General features: G+C 48.5%; 1 protein-coding gene across 4 annotated transcripts in view; it reads left to right on the top strand.

Annotated features, from left to right (window-relative positions):
• LOC135050313 (cell surface glycoprotein CD200 receptor 1-A-like) overlaps positions 1-13,472 on the top strand; it is a 119,424-nt gene extending 105,952 nt beyond the window's left edge. For all 4 annotated transcript variants that reach the window (XM_063956720.1, XM_063956718.1, XM_063956717.1 and 1 more), the window contains one exon: positions 13,233-13,472. In XM_063956720.1, coding sequence (XP_063812790.1) covers positions 13,233-13,310 — 78 coding nt within the window. In that variant the 3' untranslated portion in view covers positions 13,311-13,472. The remainder of the gene's footprint in view (positions 1-13,232) is intronic.
• Positions 13,473-21,769: the final 8,297 nt, after the last annotated feature.

Here is a 21,769-nt window from a genome sequence, read left to right as displayed (position 1 = left end):
CCAAGGCTTGATAAATCTGGACCATTCCCCCCCCCCCCCCCCTGCCCCCTCCTCAATTTCTAGGGAACTAGGCATTGATACACGAGGATAGGTGTAATCTATTGCATAATGGGGGTCATTCCGACCCGATTGCACACTGCAGTTGTTCGCAGCAGTGTGATCGGGTCAGAAAGGCCGAAGACCATCGTTGCCTAGCGATCGCCTCTGCCTGATTGGCAGGCAGAGGAGGTCGCTGTGCGGGAGGGGGCTGTACGGCGGCGCGCTCCGGCCAACGCAGGTGTGGTCGGACCATTGGGGGGACGGGCCACGGCAGCTGCGTGACGTCACACGCAGCCGATGGGACCCAGGCAGCTAAGAGGTTCTTCCGGCCAGCCGCAGGAGCTTCGCTGGCCGGGGGGTACTCCTAAACTGCAAAAGCAACGCTGCTGTGCGATGCTTTGGCACTTCTGCCCTGTGCTGGGCGTCCCCCCGCGTGTCTGAGTGCCTGATCGTAGCTGTGCTAAATTTAGCACAGCTATGATCAACTCGGAATGACCCCCAATGGTCCACCAGATTGCAAAAGTTCTTGGTGGGCTGTATGATATGGTCACACAGTGATGTTTGCCTTAGGTCAGGGGGATGGGAAAATGCAGAAAGAGAAAATACTGTATGTGAGGCTATCTATGGACTGTACAGAGGGGATGTAATTCATACTTACCTACAGGTGTCTTCGGGAGGCGGGGCCGGACTGTGACATCACCAAGCCCCGCCCCTGCACCGGGAAATGCCGCGATTTGCGGGTCCGCGGGAAGGGGGCGGGGCTAAAATGACGCGATTTGCGTCATTTTAACCCTACTCCACCCGACGGACCCGCGATTGCGGGAGGTAATCTATCCTACCTGCTCGCATCACTAGGGTGCGAGCAGGATGCGGGAGACCTGCCCACTCTTCCAGGGGTGCGGGGGGCTACCCCAAAAAACAGGAGCCTCCCGCAGCTTCCGGGAGAGTAGGTAAGTATGATGTAATTGAATAAGAAAGCTTATGAAGGTTATGTGAGCGGTTCTGGAATGTGATAAGATGCCTGAATAGGGGAGTTTTCAGGGAACGCTTGTAGGTTTGGCGACTAGAGGAGAGTCTTATTGTGCGTGGGAGGGCATTCCACAGAGTGGGTGCAGCCCAAGGAAAGTCCTGCAATCATAAATGGGAGCGAGTAATGAGTGTGGATGAGAGACGCAGATCTTGTGCAGAGCGGAGAGGTCGGGTTGGGTAATATTTTGGGTAATATTTTGAGATGAGTGAAGAGATGTACTGTATGTTGGTACAGTTTGGGTAATAGAGCTGTATCGTATGTAATGCTCAAATCCTTGCAGACATCCTACTTCAGCCTGTAGATTCAGACACTTTTCTGAGAGGTAAGGGGTGATGTATCAAACCTCCTTCTAGCTATCAGTTTATAGAATTTACTTGATAGCTAGAAGTTAGTCTGTTGCTGTGGTTTGACACATATCCCCCTAAATGCTCTCTTCTGCTTTTCAGACTACACAGCTGCTGTTTTTGTCCGGCTGACTTTCTGACCACACACAGTAATGTCTGACCCAGCTCACTAACGCCATATCCTGGCTGGTTCACCAAACTGTCATACTGGAATTAGAACCCTCAGTAAAGCTTTGTTTATGAGCAAAGAACATCTAGCATCGTACCATAGATAATAGAGACAGAATGAAGACATCATCAATGTATTAAACCTTTCAAAAAGCGCCCTGCTGTGCGGTGAAACGCGCAGAAGATACAGGCCCGCTGTTTGGTGGCTATATTTGTGGCATTCCGTACATATAAGCATAGCTGGATCACAGGACACTGTATTGGCTGATTACATTATTTGCTATTTATCTATATAATCATATACCGCATATGTTATATATTTAATATTATATTTACATTGCTCTAACCCCCGGGAGGTTAATTCTATATGTGCTTATTACTATACATTTTTCTCTAACGTCCTAGTGGATACTGGGAATTGAAGATTACCATGGGGTATAGATCAGGTCCACTGGAGCCTGGCACTTTAAGAAATCAATAGTGTGTGCTGACTCCTCTATGCCCCTCCTAGCAGACTCAGTTTAGAAAAATGTGCCCAAGGAGCCGGGTGCATTCTGTTGCTCTCCAGAGTTTTCTTCAGAAATTTATTTTAGTTTATTATTCTCAGGCAGCATTGGTTGGCAACCAGTCTGCCTGCGTCGAGGGACTTATGGGCCCTACACATTAGGCAATATAACCGAACGATATGAACGTTCTCATTCATTAATGAACGAGAACTTGTTCATATCATTCAGTGTGTAGGCACCAACGATGCACGATGCGCGGCCAATATGGACAATCTCATCCATATTAGCTTGCACTGCTATGGAGCCAGGTGAGGTGGGAAGTGAAGAAACTTCACTCCCCCATCACCTACCCCCGCCGCCGGGTCGCCCATCTGCCGAATCGGCCGTCGGGCAGTTCAGCGGCGGGTCGCCGAATGTGGAGGGCCCACTGGGGGGACCGAACCAACTTCCTCAGAGTTAATGGTTCGTATACCCACTGACAGGACACTGAGCTCCTGAGATGATGTTTCTCATACCCCTCAGGTTTGAGCCCACGCCGGCAGCATGCTGCCACCCCTAACAGATGCCGAAGATGCGGTGCGGTGCGGTGAGTAATACACTGGGGTCCCAGTTAGCGGCTCCCCGGCACAAAAGGACAGTGATCACCCAGCTACGGGCTGTGGTGCCTACTGAGTACCCACACAGGCGACTACATAAAAAAGGGGTTCCACACTCGTTTTTTATTATATTAAGGAGATGCCAGTATAAATAACTTAGAGGGACCGCCGCCATTACGGGGGCGGGGCTTCCCGGAGAGCGGGACAAGAGGCTCTGAGGCGCCATTTCCTGCTGCTGCGGCTGCTGTACAGGCTTCATGCGGGCTGCTCCTCCACAGGACCCACTGTATCACCAATGCTCACTGTTACCAGGGGGTTATAGTGAAGGGGGGAGCACAGTGTCAGTGGTTTCATCGCTGTGAGGTAAATAACACATAATATATATACCCGGCGGGGCGCTGCTCTGCCTGAGGTATCGTGTGCTGGTCCAAACTTCTCTCTGTGTCACTCCATTCAGGGTTGTCTAGAATAAGTGTGCTGTCTCTATAATACTGCACTGTGTTTTTCTCTCTTAACTCTGTGTTTTCTACAAAAGCAGTAGTGCATGTGTGGTTCCCCTGTCCCAGGAGGGACCCCTGCAAGATTGCCCTCTAGAGCACAGGTTCTCAAACTCGGTCCTCAGGACCCCACACGGTGCATGTTTTGCAGGTCTCCTCACAGAATCACAAGTGACATAATTAACTCCACCTGCGGACCTTTTAAAATGTGTCTGTGAGCAATTAATACACCTGTACACCTGCTGGGTTACCTGCAAAACATACACTGTGTGGGGTAATGAGGACCGAGTTTGCAGACCTATGCCCTATAGACATCAGAGATTCCCTCAGACTATTCAAGTTCCTGACAACACAGGATTAATGGAACAAGAGGGGCACTAGGACCCAGGAAAGGCAGTCTCAGCTCTGTAAAGCAGGAAGGAAAAAGCCTGTTGTTATGATAACCCCTGACCTGTGTGAGGAGTGAGCTGAGCAACTGGAGCGGTACATGCAGAGGAAGGAGCAGGAGCTGCAGTGTGGAGAGTGCGCAGGAGGGCCAGTGTGTGGACACACGTAGCACGGACCAGGAGTGACGCAGCTGCTGTGTTACCGGAGCAGGACAAGGGGTCAGGGCTGAGTGCGGCAACTCATAGCACCCACAGTAGCGTGACCTGGGATTGAAGACAGCCAGGCAGCGATCACTTCCACAGAGGCCTACCACGCACAGGCAGCTGCCGTGTGGGCACGTCTAGATGAGACTACAGTGACCGAGTAATACTGTGTGAGTCAGGGATTGCAACATCCAGCTGGAGCTGGCAACTGGGGAAGGTACTGGGCACCCTCACAACCACCGCAGGTTTGAGCCAGGGACACTGGGCATCAGCACCGCCACCACAGATTTGAACCAGGGCTATTGGGTACCCTCTTAGCCACCACAGTACTGAGCCAGGGCCATTACAAAGACACATGTCTCCCCTTCTCTCCTTCCTTAGCTCATATTAACACTGGGTTACATGCCCAAATGCAGATTCTGCTACCCAGCAACGGTGAATGGGACAGTGACTGTGGGTGTACACCCTATTTACAGAAATAGAGACTTAAATCCCTGTGCACAGGTCGGGTTTTGTTTACCACACACTTGCAAGTGTTAGTAATAAAAGGTATACCATTGCTAGCCTAAAATAGTGAGTGGGACATACTAGTATTAATCGCACTGTTGTGATATGTTATACTAGGTGATTCATCGCGCCCTACGGGCGCTCTTCACAAAGTCGTTAGGGGCTACGCCCCGTTAACACCTGCACGCCTTTGAACATACGCAGGCCGGTAGATAACAGATCCAGAAATGCAGGGCAGTATAGAGGGCATACAAAAATGGGGTCCAGTTGAGAAAAGATAGAGAGGCGTAGGGGGGGGAGAAAGGGAATGTACAGAAACACTGTGTGATCGGTAAAGGATAGGGAGAGGCAGGGTGGTAGGGAGAGGATAAAGAGAGGGAAGGTGTTAGATAGAAAATATCGCTGCAAGATGCTGCGATCCATTAACCCCTGCACGGGCTTCAGCTGTGCTATAATTGTTATTATATGGAGTATTACCTGCCAAAAAGTTTATGCTAGTGGGTAAATATTGCAAGGGGGAAGGGCGTGCAATTGTCAAGGGGGTGTAGCCCTTTGTGAGGGCCTGAAGAGTGGCCGCAGAGCACAATGAATAACATAGTGTAGTATATAGTGGTAGTGTATGCAGCGCAGCTTATACACACAGTGGCCACAGGTATCAGAGCCGCGTATACACACAATAGACACAGGTAGCAGCGCAGCTTATACACACAGTGGCCACAGGTAACGGAGCCACGAATCCACACAGTGGCCAGCGGTAGCAGGGCAGCTTATACACACACAATACCCACAGGTAGCAGAGACGCTTATACACACAATACCCACAGGTAGCAGAGACGCTTATACACACAGTGCCCACAGGTACTGTAGCAGAGTCGCTTATACACACAATGACCACAGGCAGGAGTGGTGCTTATACACAGAGTGCCCACAGGTAGCAGAGCCGCTTATACACACAGAGCCCACAGGTAGCAGTGACACTTATACACAACGTGCCAACAGGTAGCAAAGCAGTTTATACACACAATGACCACAGGTAGCAGTGGTGCTTATACACACAATGGCCCCCGGTAGCAATGCCACTTCTACACACAATTCCCATATGTAAAAGAGGCGCTTATACACACAGTGGCCACAGGTAGCAGAGCCGCTTATACACACAATGGTCACAGGTAGCAGGGACACTTATACACACAATGGCCACCGGCAGCAGTGTCGCCTATACACACAATAGCCACAGGTAGCAGTGTCACTTATACACACAATGGCCACAGGTAGCAGTGTCGCTTATACACACAATGGCCACAGGTAGCAGTGTCGATTATACACACAATGGCCATGGGTAGCAGTGTCACTTATGCACACAATGGCCACAGGTGCTATGGGTGGGGGAGCTATGGGTGGGGGAGGGATCGGGAGTGCCGCAGGAGGGAGGGGGATGTGGTGGATGCTGTAGGTGGGAGGGGGGAGTGTGCTGTGGGTGGGGGGCGGATGCTGTTGGTGCCGCAGGTGGGGGAGGGGTGGAGGGTGCGGGGGTGGAGAGGTGGGTATGGGGGTGCGGGGGTGCCACGGGTGGGGGAGGGGTGGTGGGTGCTGTGGGTGTGGGTGCTTCGGGTGGGGGAGGGGCGTGTGCAGCAGGTGGGGGGCAGATGTGGTGGAAGCTGTGGGTGCCGCGGGTAAGGGAGGTGCGGGTGGGGGGGAGAGGTGGGTATGGGGGAGGGTGGGGTGGACGGTGCGGGGATGTAGCGGGGAGAGAGGTGGGTATGGAGGTGGGGGGGTGCCACAGGCGGGGCAGCGGTGGGGGGTTTTGCGGGTTGTGGGTGATACGGGTGGGGGAAGGGGCTGGAGTGCCACGGGTGGGGGAGGGGCGTGTGCCGGGGTGGGGGACGGATGTGGTGGGTGCTGCGGGTGGGGAAGGGCAGGGGTGCTGCAGGTGGGGGCGGGAGTTCCGTGGGTGCGGAATGGGCAGGAGGTGCTGCGGGTGTGGGTGATATGGGCGGGGGAGGGGGCATGAGGCAGATGTGGTGGATGTGGTGGATACTGTGGGTGCTGCGGTTTGTGGGTGCTACGGGTGGTGGAGGGGACGGGGGTGCGGTGGGTGGGGGAGAAGCGGGGGGTGCGCAGGTGTGGGTGCTATGGGTGGAAGAGGGAGTGCTGTGGATGGCGGAGGGGCATGTGCTGCGGGTGGGGGAGGGGCGGGAGTGTTGCGGGTGGGGGAGGTGCGGATGGTGATGCAGGTGTGGGTGCATCGGGTTGGGGAGGGTGCGGGAGTGCCGCAGGTGGGGGAGGGGGATGTGCCGCGAGTGGGGGAGGGGGTAGGAGGTGCTGCAGGTGTGGGTGCATCGGGTTGGGGAGGGTGCGGGAGTGCCGCAGGTGGGGGAGGGGCGAGAGTGCCGTGGGTGGGGGAGGGACGTGTACTGCGGGTGAGGGAGGGGTGAGAGTGTTGCAGGTAGGGGGGGTGCGGGGGGTGCTGCAGGTGTGGGTGCAACGCGTGGGGGAGGGGGCAGGAGTGCCGTGGTTGGGGGAGGGGAGTGTGCCGTGGGTGGAGGGAGGGACGGGAGTGCCGCGGATGGGCGCTATGGGTGGGGGAGGGTCCGGGAGTGCCGTGGGTGGGGGAGGGGCGGGAGTGTCGTGGGTGGGGGAGGGTCGGGGTGCCACGGGAGGGGTCGGGGGTGCTGCAGACGTGGGTGCTATGGGTGGGGGAGGGGTGGGGGTGTTGCAGATGTGAGTGCTATGGGTGGAGGGGCGCGGGTGGGGGAGGGGCAGTGGGTGCTGCAGGTGTGGTGGTGGGGCGTGTGCCGCAAATGGGGGCGGATGTTGTGCAGGCTGTGGGTGCCGTGGGTGCGGCAGTCAGAGGTCGTCCATGGCATTCTCCTCCGGACTGTGTGGCAGCTGAGCAGTCACCGGGTGCAGTGTCACCAGGGTGCAAGGAGTGTATGGGGAGGAGGGAAAGAGGGGACTGGGCGGAGATGGGGAGGAGACTGGGTGGGGATGGGCGGACCGAGGGAGGGAACTGTTCCTGGCCAGCATCCAGCCACCCAGATCTGTGACTGTGACTCCGCCCAGCGTTAGAAATGCAGGCACAGAGTCACAAGGCTATTATATAGGAGATAAGCTATAGATAAAGTAACTCACTTACTGTTGATGAGAGTGCAGAAGCATTATTGAAGTGACCTGTTTATTAACCAGATGTCTGACAGCATAGAGAAATACAGGGGTTCTCGCCCCGGTGACGTAGTATACATGCAGATTGTAGCAATTGTGGAATAATAAAAGACCCTAATTGCATAACCCTAGTGTTACTTGCTCCTTGAGTCCCCAGCAGGTATCTCTGAACTGCCGGATAACAAGAACTGGGGTTTCCCCGCATCGATAAGGTAGTCGCACTCACACTCGGATTGGGTGTGTCACAAATGCAAGGCTAGGTTTACACCTTCCTCACAAGGGTCTCTAATGAGTACCCAATGCTCGCTACCTTCACAGGGTAGTGATGTGAAGGAACCTGAGTGGATGGATTCCTTTAAAAATATGATTGCAAACATAAATTCATATGGCTAAACAAGAGAGGCATACCCTGAAACAGTCTATGGACACATTCTTGTCAACCAGTAATCCTAACAGGATGAGTTAGGGGCGGACGAGAATAATTCTCTGTCCCCAGGAGTTGAGGCCCTAATTTTTGCTATTAGGGAGGTTCTCAATATTCCTGATAAGGAAGCAGAACCTACAGAGGAATTACATTTTAACGTAAAGCCAAAATCCTCTGCTGCTTTCCCAGTATCTAAAGAATTAGATTCTCTGGCAAAGGCTGCATGGTTAAATCTTGACAAAAAAAATTTGTCACTCCTAAACAGGTACTAAATTCCTTCCTGTGTCCTATAGAGGATAGGAAAATCTGGGCAAACCCCCAGGCTGTTACGTAAAATTGTACTACCTGTACCTGGGGCCATTTCTCTCAAAGAGCCTGCTAATCGCAGAATAGAGACCACTCTTAAGTCTATTTATTCTGCAGTAGGTGTAGCCCAATGCCCTACCATAGTGTGCGCCTGGATTTCCAGAGCCATGGTCAAATGTTCTGATATTCTTTTAAAAGGGTTGTATAGACTACCTCAAGAGGAGATAGTTACACACTACTTCAACATATCTAAGATGCTGCAAACTTTCTGAGTGAGGCTGTTAAGGAACTGTGTATCATTAACAGCCGTACCATGACTGTGGTGGTCTCGTCTCGCAGAGCCTTGTGGCTGCGATAATGGTCAGCAGACACTGATTCTAAGAAAGGGGTAAAGAACCTTCCTTTTACAGGTGATGCCTTGTTTGGGGAATAACTGAACAAGTGGATATCTCAGGCGACTGCAGGTAAGTCTACATATCTGCCGTCTGCTGTGCCACCTGCTAGACGTCCCTATCTTGGGTCCTCTCTGCAGTCCTTTCATGTAGCCAGATTTAGAGGCAGAGCCAGAGGTGCCTCCCAATGCTGCTAGAGGAACTCGCGGTAAGGCCTGTAAACTAGCGGCTGCTGGAATTACGGACCAGGCCTCTGGATCCTCTTCCACAAAGCCCTCCGCATGACGGGTGGCCCCAGCAGCAAGCAATTTTCAGGTAGGTTCTCGCCTTCAACACTTTGCCCACATATGGGCAGAGTCCTGCCGGGATCCTTTGGTGAGGGATCTCGTATCCCATGGGTTCTGGCTGGAATTCCAGGAACTCCCTCCTCTCAGAATCTTCAGGTCAGGCTTACCAGCTTCACCTAGAGCAATGGTTTCCTTACAAGAGGCATTTCAAAAACTATTTTCAACAGGAATTATTGTATCAGTACCTCCTCAACTCCACACAAAGGGGTTTTAATCAAGCCTCTTTGTAGTTCCGAAACCGGACGGCTCTGTACGGCCGATCCTGAACCTCAAATTCCTGAACCCTTATCTTCGAGTGTTCAAATTCAAGATGGAACCACTGAGAGCAGTGATAGCAAATCTGGAGGAGGGGGAGTTCCTGGTATCCCTGGATGTCAAGGATGCATACCTGCATATCCAAATAGTGGGGGTCATTCCGAGTTGATCACTAGCTGTCGTTGTTCGATGCGCAGTGATCAGTATAAAAAACGGCTAATTTGCGCATGCATATACACTGCAATGCGCACGTGCGTCGTATGGGTACAAAGTCCTTTGTGGTTATGCACTGGTTCTAGCGACGATTTCAGTCGCAAACAGAGGGCCGCAAGGTGATTGACAGAAAGAGGGCATTTCTGGGTGTCAACTGACCGTTTTCAGGGAGTGCTTAGAAAAACGCAGCCGTGTCAGGGAAAACGCAGGCGTGGCTGGGCGTTCGCTGGGCGGGTGTGTGACGTCAAAAGCCATCCCTCCGTCATTAGAATCAACGCACAGGATAAGTAACTACAGGGCTGGTCTTGTTTTGCACAAAAAGATTTTGCAGGCGCTCTGCTGCACAGGCGTTCGCACTTCTGCAAAGCGAAAATGCACTCCCTGGTGAGCGGCGACAATGCGTTTGCACGGCTGCTTAAAACTGCTAGTGAGCGATCAACTCGGAATGACCCCCATAGCCACCTCATCAGGCGTTCCTACGGTTCGCTGTACTGGACCAACACTTCAAATTTCAGGCCTTACACTTTGGTCTCTCCACAGCCCCAAGGGTATTCACGAAAGTCAGAGATGATGTTGCAGTTGCATATGATGGGTCAACATAATCCCGTACCTTGGCGATCTCCAGATAAAGGCTATGTCCCAGGAACAATAGCTGCGCAGCATCATCTTGACTACTCGTCTACTTACAGATCACGGATGGGTCCTCAATTTCAAGAAATCTCACTTGGAACCATCGCAGAGAATTAAATTCTTGGGAATGATCCTGGATACGGTGTCTCAGAAGGTTTACCTTCCATTGGACAAGGCCTTGACAATCCAGTCTATGGTCCACTTGGTATTAAAACCACGTAGGATCTCAATTCATCTTTGCATTTGCTTGCTGGGCAAGATGGTAGCCTCTTACGAGGCGATACATTACGGCAGGTTTCATGCATGGCCATTCCAACTGGATCTGTTGGACAAATGGTCAGGTTCTCACCTGCACATGCATCAGACTATAACTCTACTATGGTGGCTACAAGTGTCCCATCTGGTGGAGGGTCGGAAGTTTCAATATCCAGTCTTGGACTCTGTTAACAATGGATGCCAGCCTCCGGGGTTGCGGGCTGTGACCCAAGGGGTGCACTTCCAGGGGAAATGGTCGTGTCAGGAATCTGCAATTTCAATCAACATCCTGGAACTCAGAGCAATTTACAGCGCTCTCCTGCAAGCCTCATACCTTCTTTGGAATCAGGCCATCCAGGTGCAGTCAGACAACGCCATGGCAGTGACGTACATCAATCGACAGTGAGGAACAAGAAGCAGGGCCGCAATGTGAGAGGTGTCAAGAATACTTCTCTAGGCGGAAGCCAACGCAATGGCCATCTCAGCCGTATACATTCCAGGAGTGGACAACTGGGAAACGGACTTCCTCAGCAGGCACGACCTCCATCCGGGGGAATGGGGCCTTCACCCTCAGGTGTTTCAACAACCTTCATTCACCAGTGGGACTGTCCGCAAATAGACCTGATGGCTTCTCGTCTCAACAGTAAGCTCCATCATCACTTCTCCAGAACGAGGGATCCACAAGCGATAGCAGTAGACGCTCTGATGACACAATGGACTTACCAGTTTGTGTACCTGTTTCCTCCGCTTCCTCTCATTCCAAGAGTTTCAAAAATAATAAAAAAGGAAAGAGTTCAGGCAATTCTGGTTGTCCCAGATTGGCCTCGATGGGCCTGGTATGCGGACCTCCTGACTCAGGCTCAGGAAGAACCCTGGCCTCTGCCGCAACGCAAGGACCTTCTTCAATAAAGACCGTTTGTCTATCCAGACTTACAGCTGCTACGTGTAACGGCGTGGAAGTTGAGAGGGAGATTTTAACTAGAAAGGGTCTCCCTTCCAAGGTTATTTCAACTATGGTCCAGGCCCGTAAGGTGGTTACATCTTGGTGCGAGGGTAAAAAATTTTCCCCTGTGGAATGTCATCTGGACCGGTTTCTACTGTTCCTGCAAGCAGGAGTGGATAAGCGCCTAAGATTAGGCTCCATCAAGGTTCAGATTTTGGCTCTCTCTATCTTCTTCCAGAAACAACTGGCCGTATTTCCAGAAGTACAGACTTTTCTAAAGGGGGCTATGCACATTCTACCACCCTTTGTCCCACCCACAGCTCCGTGGGACCTCAATGTGTTCTTGACCTTTCTCCAGTCGGATTGGTTTGAACCCTTACATAGGGTAGACTTGAAGTACCTAACGTGGAAGACAGTTATGTTACTGGCCTTAGCTTCTGCTCGATGGGTGTCGGAATTGGGGGCCTTTATCCTATAAGAGCCCATACTTGATATTTCATAATGATAGGGCGGAACTCAGAACTCACCCACACTTTTTGCCGAAGGTTGTGTTGGCCTTTCATATGAATAACAAATTGTGGTTCCAGTGTTATTCAACACTTCCAAAGTCCCTGGATGTGGTTAGGGCTTTGAAGGTCTACATCATCAGGACTGCTCATCACAGGAAGTCGGATTCGCTTTTTGTCCTTTTATGATGCTACTAGGATTGGTCGCCCTGCCTCTAAACAGTCCATTGCTAGGTGACTCAGGTTGACTATTCAACAAGCCTATACTTGAGCAGCTCTACCGCCGCCGAGTTCTATTCGGGCCCACTCCACAAGGTCGGTGGGTTATTCCTGGGTGGCTGCCCGTGCTGTCTCGGCCTTACACTTGTGCTGGGCAGCTACTTGGTCTGGTTCAAACACGTTCGTAATGTTCTACAGGTTCGACACCTTGGCCAAGGATGACCTTCAGTTTGGTCAAGCGGTTTTTGCAGGGGTCTCAACTCTCACCTACCCGTTCTGGGAGCTTTGGAACGTCCCCATGGTAATCTTCAATTCCCAGTATCCACTAGGACGTTAAAGAAAAGGGGAATTTAATACCTACCGGTAATTTCTTATCTCGTAGTCCGTAGTGGATACTGGGCGCCCGCCTCAGTGCTTCGTTTCCTGCTTACTTGGTTGTAAGTGTTCTTGGTTGGGTTTGCTGTTGCTTTCCCTGTTCCATGTTTGGTTAGCGTTGCTATCTTTCTACTGTATAGTTAGCATTGCTTTCCTCTGTTTTGGTTAGGTCTGCTATCTTTGTTATTGTTGTGTGTTGGTTCATTACCTCACCACTGTTTTGTGATATACAGTATCCTTCTCTCAAGAGACTGCTAGGAGGGGCATAGAGGGGAGGAGCCAGCACACACTATTAATTTCTTAAAGTGCCAGGCTCGAGTGGACCCGATCTATACTGATCAATTCACAGTATCCAATACGGACTACGAGAAAAGGAACTACCGGTACAGTAGGTATTAAATTCTCCTTTTTATTAAAACTATTTATTCTATTGGTACAGTACTTTTTGAGTGTGTTATTAAGCTCTACCCAGATTCTTCTTTAATTTTTATATATATTTAGAGGGTTGCCATTATACTTGCCTAGGCTCCTGAAAATTGGGTGGCACTCCTGGCCGGGCACTGTCAGCACGCAATATCCCCCCCCCCCCCCCCCCCCCCCGATTTGCCCAGCAACCCCTCCATCACCGGCCACAGCCGCTGTCTGAAGTGGGCGGTCCGGGAGTGCCAGATGACGCAATTGATGCTGAATCGCATCATCGTGGCCCCGCCCCCTGCCTCTCAATGCTGGTAATATTTCTCTTTTTGATTTATAAAGAAGCTTGTTTTCTCTATAAATGTATTTGGCACGTATACTTGTATTAGTAAGAAAACTTTAAATATTTGACATTTATTAGGATTTAACTTCCCAGAAAGCATAGTGATAACTAGGGTTACTGTGTACCAGAACTGGGCGGTCTATGTAACTAATATTGTCTTTACTCTTACAGGACAATCAAGAATTTGAGCCATACGCAATGTACACCCAAAAAGAAAATACTATTTATAGCCAAGCGTCAAAGGAATGATGCAGTCTGCAAAATGTCATATGAGACAACAGCCCTGGATCCAGTACAGATATACAGACACTGTATGGTTGTATGATATATGTAGGAGCCAGACGTCTGCAAGGAGCACATATGGAAAATCATGTCTGGTTTGGAAACAAGACATTAAACCATTAGCACTTAGCTTGTGTAATGTAGTCCTGTATGTAGACTATAAGGCTCCTAATCCCCATTTACTGTATAACCAAAGAAGACTCACAGGCGATACGCCAGCCATACCATATACTGGGCATGCTGCAGAAATCATTGGTATAGAGACTGAGCAGAGCATGAATCCATATATACAGTATAACCGGAGATAAAATCATACATCTCACCTGTGTACAGCATTTGATGACGATTTGCCTCTGTGCATTTCTGAATTGGCAACATTGATGGGGGTTATGCCAGCAATATACCTATGGTGGTCATTCCGAGTTGTTCGCTCGTTGCCGATTTTTGCAACGCAGCGAATAGGTGGAAAATGCGCATGCGCATGGTACGCACAGCGCATGCGCTTAGTAATTTTACTAAGAACTTAGTAGATTTACACAAGCTCGAGCTAAATTTTTTTAACGCTCGAGTGATCGTAGTGTGATTGACAGGAAGTGGGTGTTTCTGGGTGGAAACTCAGCGTTTTCACAGTATTTGCTAAAAACGCAGGAGTGCCAAGGAAAAACGCGGGAGTGGCTGGAGAAACGGGGGAGTGGCTGGCCGAACGCAGGGCGTGTTTGTGACGTCAAACCTGGAACGAAACTGACTGAACTGATCGCAATCTGTGAGTAGGTCTGGAGCTACTCAGAAACTGCAGGGAATTATTTATTAGCAGTTCTGCTAATCTTTCATTCACTATTCTGCTAAGCTAAGATACACTCCCAGAGGGCGGCGGCCTAGCGTGTGCAATGCTGCTAAAATCAGCTAGCGAGCGAACAACTCGGAATGAGGGCCAATGTACACTGTACTGTACCTAGATAACAGAAAAATAGGATAGTGTACCTGGATGGCGCAATGCTGCTGTAACACTTAGAGGTTTAAAATGAATGTCACCACATTCCACATACACAATTGAAACAAGAAATATAAACCTCCCTAGTGCATGTAGCGCAAGAGCATGTAACAGGAGAAAACAACAAGAGAAAATCAAAATAAAGTATGTACGTCCCTGTTTTAAGACTGTAGAATCAGGTATTTGATTTTCAGGTTCTCCAGATGGATGATGTTCAATATAGATGTCACAACGAGAAATATGAAAATAAAGAACATAAGAACCAATGTGTAGTATTCCACATAAGAATTTGTTTCAATCCCAAAATTTCTTAAGATTAATATGGATGAATGACTATTTGAATACGGTGCGTACCCCAAAACTCACAATGGAGAGTGGTGTACAGGAAACATAAAGGTTTCGTTTACGATCTCTAGGTTTTCATATATGGCGTACCGAAACTCACACTTGATGATGTGGTAAGAATCCTATAAAGGTATCTTTAGTTCGTCTTCCTTTTTCACAGCCAGAAATCGTTAAGTTGATCTCATACACCCTCGATTTCATGTGAAAAAAACAGGAAATTGGGGAACAGGTCTATTTAAAGATACCTTTATAGGACTTATCTCGCATTTTCAAGTGTAAGTTGGGGTACGTCATTTCTTGAAGAAACATCTAGTGTGTTTGAAATATTACCCCCGACCGCGAGGTTCAAGTTTAAACAAAACGTGGTTGTTTTACATACTACACATTGGTCTTCCTTTTCCTGTTTTTTTCACATGAAATCGAGGGTGTATGAGATCAATTTAACGATTTCTGGCTGTGAAAAAGGAAGACGAACTAAAGATACCTTTATAGGATTCTTACCACATCATCAAGTGTGAGTTTCGGTACGCCATATATGAAAACCTAGAGATCGTAAAAGAAACCTTTATGTGTCCTGTACACCACTCTCCTTTGTGAGTTTTGGGGTACGCACCGTATTCAAATAGTCATTCATCCATATTAATCTTAAGAAATTTTGGGATTGAAACAAATTCTTATGTGGAATACTACACATTGGTTCTTATGTTCTTTATTTTCATATTTCTCGTTGTGACATCTATATTGAACATCATCCGTCTGGAGAACCTGAAAATCAAATACCTGATTCTACAGTCTTAAAACAGGGACGTACATACTTTATTTTGATTTTCTCTTGTTGTTTTCTCCTGTTACATGCTCTTGCGCTACATGCACTAGGGAGGTTTATATTTCTTGTTTCAACTGTACTGTACCTGTTAGGGTTAGTTGTACAAATGCATTATAGATGCCACGTGTGAATGTTATTATTTCTACCGTTTGCAAGATGAATAATGTACAGCATACTGTAGCTTGATGTCAGATGTTATTGAGCTGTGTCACTGTACATATAAGTAAGTACTGACATTAAAGAGTGTTATTAGAGGTACAGTAGTAACCTAGTTCTCAGAGGAAGTGACATCAGTAACGATTATATGCTCCCAATCTGTTCTGTCAGGGAACTACTAAGTGATGCAAGCATAAGTATAGATATTGGGGGTCATTCCGAGTTGTTCGCTCGCTAGCAGTTTTTAGCAGCCGTGCAAACGCTATGCCGCCGCCCTCTGGGAGTGTATTTTAGCATAGCAGAAGTGCAAACGAAAGGATCGCAGAACGGCTAAAAAAAAAAATTGTGCAGTTTCAGAGTAGCTTCAGACCTACTCAGCGCTTGCGATGACTGCAGACTGTTCAGTTCCTGTTTTGACGTCACAAACACGCCCTGCGTTCGCCCAGCCACGCCTGTGTTGTTCCTGGCACACCTGCGTTTTTTCGAAAACTCCCTGAAAATGGTCAGTTGACACCCAGAAACGCCCCCTTCATGTCAATCACTCTGCGGCTGTCATTGCGTCTGAAAAGCTTCACTAGACCTTGTGTAAAAATGCGACGCCTGTTGTGAAAGTACGTCGCGTGCGCGCACTGCGCCGCATACGCATGCGCAGAAGTGCCGGTTTTTGCATCATCGCTGCGCAGCGAACATTTTTAGCTAGCGATCAACTCGGAATGACCCCCATTGCTGGGTATGTCAGGCAACACATTAAATATCCCACTGGAAAGGTAATTAAATATAGACTAGAGTCCTTTTACAGAGGATAGGGAAGGAATACTCTTATATTAAAAAAAAAATAGAAAAAGACACACATTGAAATTGGAGGGAAGATAGACAGTTAAAATATTGCAGAAGGGGGGTGACTACAGTAAATTAATTCAGGAAGTACGGGCGGATTAAGAGAGTGTGGGCCCCCTCCTCTTTGGCTGCGGCCACACTGCTGCAGAAAATGGTGTGGCAGCCATTTTCCCAGTGATTTTCACATGTGCAGTCGATATGTCCCCGGAAACAAGGCACAGGTGCCATTTTCCCGGAGACCTGCACATGAGCAGTAGACTCTGGCACAAATTCAGAGTCTACTACTCATGTACAGGTCTCCAGGAAAATGGCACCTGTGCCTTGTTTTGCCCTCCTGAACCCATTATAGATATACCAATGTCAGGATCAAGGGTTTGTATGTTGATCCAGTGCTTACATGTGTGTGTGCTCTGGTCTCCTCCCACAATCCAAAAATATACTTGTAGGTTAATTGGCACCTGACAAATAAATTGCTCCCAGCATGTATGTATGTATGTATGTATGTATGTGTACATGTTACAGGAAATATAGATTGTAAGCTCTGGTGGGGCAGGGACTGATGTGAATAACCAAGTATTCTCTGTAAAGCACTGTGGAATATGTGTGTGTGAGATATATATACAGTACAATATATATATGGGGTGGTGGGATACATCCAAGGATACTAAAAGAACTTAAAGAGGTGCTGGTAGCACCATTGACAGAATTATTCAACCAGTCATTAGCTACAGGAGAAATTCCAGGGGACTGGAAAAGAGCAAACGTAGTCACACTGCACAAAAGTGGAAGCAAGGAAGAGGCAAACAACTACAGACCAGTGAGTCTTACATCAGTAGTAGGGAAATTGATGGAAACACTCTTAAAAGAAAGAGTTGTAGATTATCTTAAATCCGGCAATTTACTGGATCCCAAACAGCATGGATTCACTGGGGGGAGATCATGTCAAACAAATCTTATTGACTTTTTTGATTGTGTGACTAAAGTGATGGATAAAGGTGGAGCCATGGATATAGCTTATCTAGACTTTAGTAAGGCTTTTGACACAGTTCCACATCGCAGACTGCTAAATATACTTGAAAGTTTGGGATTGGATATTAGGATTATTGAATGGATAAGATCTTGGTTAAAGGATAGAAAACAGAGAGTTGTGGTAAATGGAGTGCATTCACAGGAGGGAAATGTTACCAGTGGAGTACCCCAGGGATCTGTACTTGGACCAGTGCTTTTTAATATCTTTATTGGTGACATTGCAAATAGCATTAAAGGGAAAGTATGCCTTTTTGCAGATGACACAAAGGTATGCAACAGGGTAGACACACCAGGTGGGGTAAAACAAATGATTGAGGATCTAGGTAGACTAGAGGAATGGTCAAGAGTCTGGCAATTACAGTTTAATGCCAAAAAATGCAAAATCATGCACTTGGGTCTCAAAAATCCTAAAGCTAAATACAGTATTAATGGCACTATACTGCAAACTACTGAGGAGGAAAGGAATCTAGGAGTCACTATTTCAGATGACTTAAAAGCAGGTAAGCAATGTAACAAGGCAATGAGGAAGGCTAGTCAGATGCTTGGCTGCATTGGGAGAGGAATCAGCAGCAGAAAGAAAGAAGTAATAATGCCACTGTATAGGTCATTGGTACGGCCTCATCTAGAATACTGTATTCAATTCTGGAGGCCATATCTTCAAAAGGATATTAATACATTAGAAACTGTACAAAGGAGGGCAACTAAAATGGTGCATGGCCTACATCACAAAACATACCCAGAAAGACTAAGAAATCTCAATATGTATAGTTTGGAGCAGAGAAGGGAAAGGGGAGACATGATAGAAACTTTCAAATATATGAAGGGTTTTAACAAAGTCCAGGAGGGAAACATTCTCCAAATGAAGAGAAGCAATAGGACACGAGGACATGCACTGAGACTGGAGGGGGGGGGTTCAGGGGAAATATGCGGAAAAATTATTTCACAGAAAGGGTAGTGGACAAGTGGAATAGCCTCCCATCAGAGGTGGTAGAGGCTAAGACAGTAGAGCAATTTAAACATGCATGGGATAGACATAAGGATATCCTTACAAAGAAATAAGGATCAAATAAGGTTAGTGATAAAAAATAATATAAAAAAAATAAAATAAGGGGCAGACTAGATGGGCCAAGTGGTTCTTATCTGCCGACAAATTCTATGTTTCTAATATCTCTGTGCGCTTATACAGTATGACCAGGGGTGGATTGGGATGGAAAACCAGCCCGGAAAATTTATGGAAGCAGCCCTAATGGGGGCGTGGCCTGATGATGGGGTGGTGGTTTTCCTCATCATAGGACCTGATTGTATGCAGTTACGGCCTTCCTTGCATCTTTTGCTGCAGTTGTGTCTGAGGCCAGGGGTGGATTGGGAACTGGAAGTGGTCCTGTAAAATTTTGTAGAAGTCCGACATGGGCAGCACAAGAGGTACAGTATAACATACCTGGTAGCCATGGCAACATCACTGGATGGCTACTGTATATTGCAGAGAAGGAATAACAGAATGAATGGGGACAGTGCCGTGTACTGAGTGCGGGTGGCTGCCTGTCATGTGGGGGGTGGGGCCACATAACAACACACAAAACCGGCTCCACAGACTCGTCGGCCTACCAGGACTCTTCCTGGTGAGTCCTATGGCCAATCCACCCCTGAATATGACTGTAAATACAGTTTGGAAAGAAGCTATTCGCTCCAGTAGGTCAATCCAATGTTCAATGTATTGAGGTTTGGTAGGATTCAGATGGTCAGGGCAAAGTTCCTTAAAAATAAACGCTCTCGCCAAAGATCACCCAAAGAAAGAAAAATCAGACTCCAACAAAGCTCCAACTCAAAGCATGGGCGCAGGTCACCAGTCTAGATTCCAGTTAGACTGGTGACCTGCGCACATGCTTTAAGTTGGAGCTTGGTTCTATACTACTGTGGTTCCACCAAAAATATATCAGCGTGAATTCATTACAGTATACCAGTGAACCTATTTTTTGTCATCACATTGGAAGTGTCATATTCACACAGGACAACCCTTTGGGATGCCATCTTCAAATTTCATCTAAACAAAATCCCTACTATAGAGCAACTGTGCCACCACCTCTCATGATTTATGGTCTTCAAAGACTAACTCAAGAAATGAGCATGTCCATGCAGTAAATCTGAATGTTATTGTTGTATACCCTTGATGAAGTCGTTAAGACGAAACGCGTATCTTGGTGTATGTGAATTCCACACAGAGCTCACACCTTTTGCTAACGGTGAGGGTGGAATCTATTCCAACTTCTTGTACTCAGACATGTGTATGGGTTCATTGGTTTTATGATAAATTGTATGTCTTTTTAAATGTCTTTAAAAGTAAAAAGAAAATTTTGTACTATATACAGTATGTTTGATTTTTCTTTCTTTGGGTGATCTTTGGTGAGATTCATATCTTATCTTATACATGACAAGTCTCCCCTTTAACCAACTTATGAACACAATACCCAAACAGCTTACTAGACTGAGAAACTGACAATAGGAACATGTATTTATTACAATCAGCCAGCCTAAAAGCTGTGTACACACCACACTCACTATCAGTGGCGGAACTAGCGAGCGGTGGGCCCAGGTGCGACAAAATGCTTTGGGCCCCCCCTCATCTCATCCAAGTCCACCCCCTCATCCCTGGAGAGGATCTGGTGAGGGGGACCTATTCAGGGCCAGAGAAATGGATACCTAGCAACAGTGCCGTAACTAGACATTTTAGCACTGTGTGCAAGAAACGGCATCGGAGCCCCACCCCTACATGCAAAAAATATAGGGGCATGGCTTCGTGGGGAAGGGGTGTGGCCACAAAATAATACCAATTCATATAACGGTGCTCAGTAGTCTCGATTATTCAAATTATGCCGCACAGTAGCATCACTGCACCAGGTAGAGCCCCTTTTACACCTTATGGCGGACAGATTCCCCTTTTTACACATTACGGCAGACAGCGTCCCCTTTTTACACATTACGGCAGACAGCATACCCTTTTTTACACATTATGGCAGAGTGTGCCCTTTTTTACACATTACGGCAGACAGCGTCCCCTTTTTTACACATTAAGGCAGACAGAAAAGAAAGAAAGAAAGAATTGTACTTACTCCCTCCGCTGGCTCAGGCTCCTCGGTGAAGCTTCTGCAGAGATCCCGGCAGGTGAGAAGGAGGAGGAGGTAGGTGGAGGAGGGACCCGCAGCAGAGCTGTGTAATTGGTGGAGGCGCTGCTGCGGCTGTCCCTCTGCTTCACCATAGGCTGTTCTCCGCCGCTGTGAATGCTCGGAGTCAGTTTGACTCATTACATGCTTTGGGCCCCTGGACAGTGGCGGGCCCCAGTGCAAGGCACTGCCTGCACCGGCGGTAGTTCCGCCACTGCTCACTATGGCCCTCATTCCGAGTTGTTCGCTCGGTGTTTTTCATTGCATCGCAGTGAAATTCCGCTTAGTGCGCATGCGCAATGTTCGCACTGCGACTGCGCCAAGTAATTTTGCTATGAAGATAGTATTTTTACTCACGGCTTTTTCATCGCTCCGGCGATCGCATTGTGATTGACAGGAAATGGGTGTTACTGGGCGGAAACACTGCGTTTTAGGGGCGTGTGACTGAAAACGCTACCGTTTCCGGAAAAAACGCAGGAGTGGCCGGAGAAACGGTGGGAGTGCCTGGGCGAACGCTGGGTGTGTTTGTGACGTCAACCAGGAACGACAAGCACTGAAATGATCGCACAGGCAGAGTAAGTCTGAAGCTACTCTAAAACTGCTACGAGGTTTGTGATCGCAATATTGCGAATACATCGGTCGCACTTTTAAGAAGCTAAGATACACTCCCAGTAGGCGTAGGCTTAGCGTGTGTAACTCTGCTACATTCGCATTGCGAGCGATCAACTCGGAATGAGGGCCTATGTCTTTCACACTAGGGGCCTAGTTCAGATCTGATCGTAGATGTGCTAAAATTAATAACTCTGACATGTGGGGGGACGCCCAGCACAGGGCTAGTCCACCCCGCATATCTGGCTCTGCCTCCGCCCTGCGCTGGTGCAAAAGCATCACACGACAGCGATACTTTTGGACCCGGCGAGTAGCTCCTTGCCGGCGCAGTTCCTGCACTCTCGCAGGGAGCTATCCGCTGAATCCCGCGTCGCAGAGGCTGCGTGTGACGTCACGCAGCCACCGCAGCCCACACTCCCAATGGTCCGGACTTGCCCACATTGTCCGGACTGTGCCCCGCCAATGGCGTTCTAAT

This window comes from Pseudophryne corroboree, chromosome 2 (assembly GCF_028390025.1).
Source record: "Pseudophryne corroboree isolate aPseCor3 chromosome 2, aPseCor3.hap2, whole genome shotgun sequence".
NCBI classification, from domain to species: Eukaryota; Metazoa; Chordata; class Amphibia; order Anura; family Myobatrachidae; genus Pseudophryne; species Pseudophryne corroboree.
The sequence above is the reverse complement of the archived record's forward strand: the minus strand, read 5'-3'. Positions and strand labels throughout refer to the sequence as shown.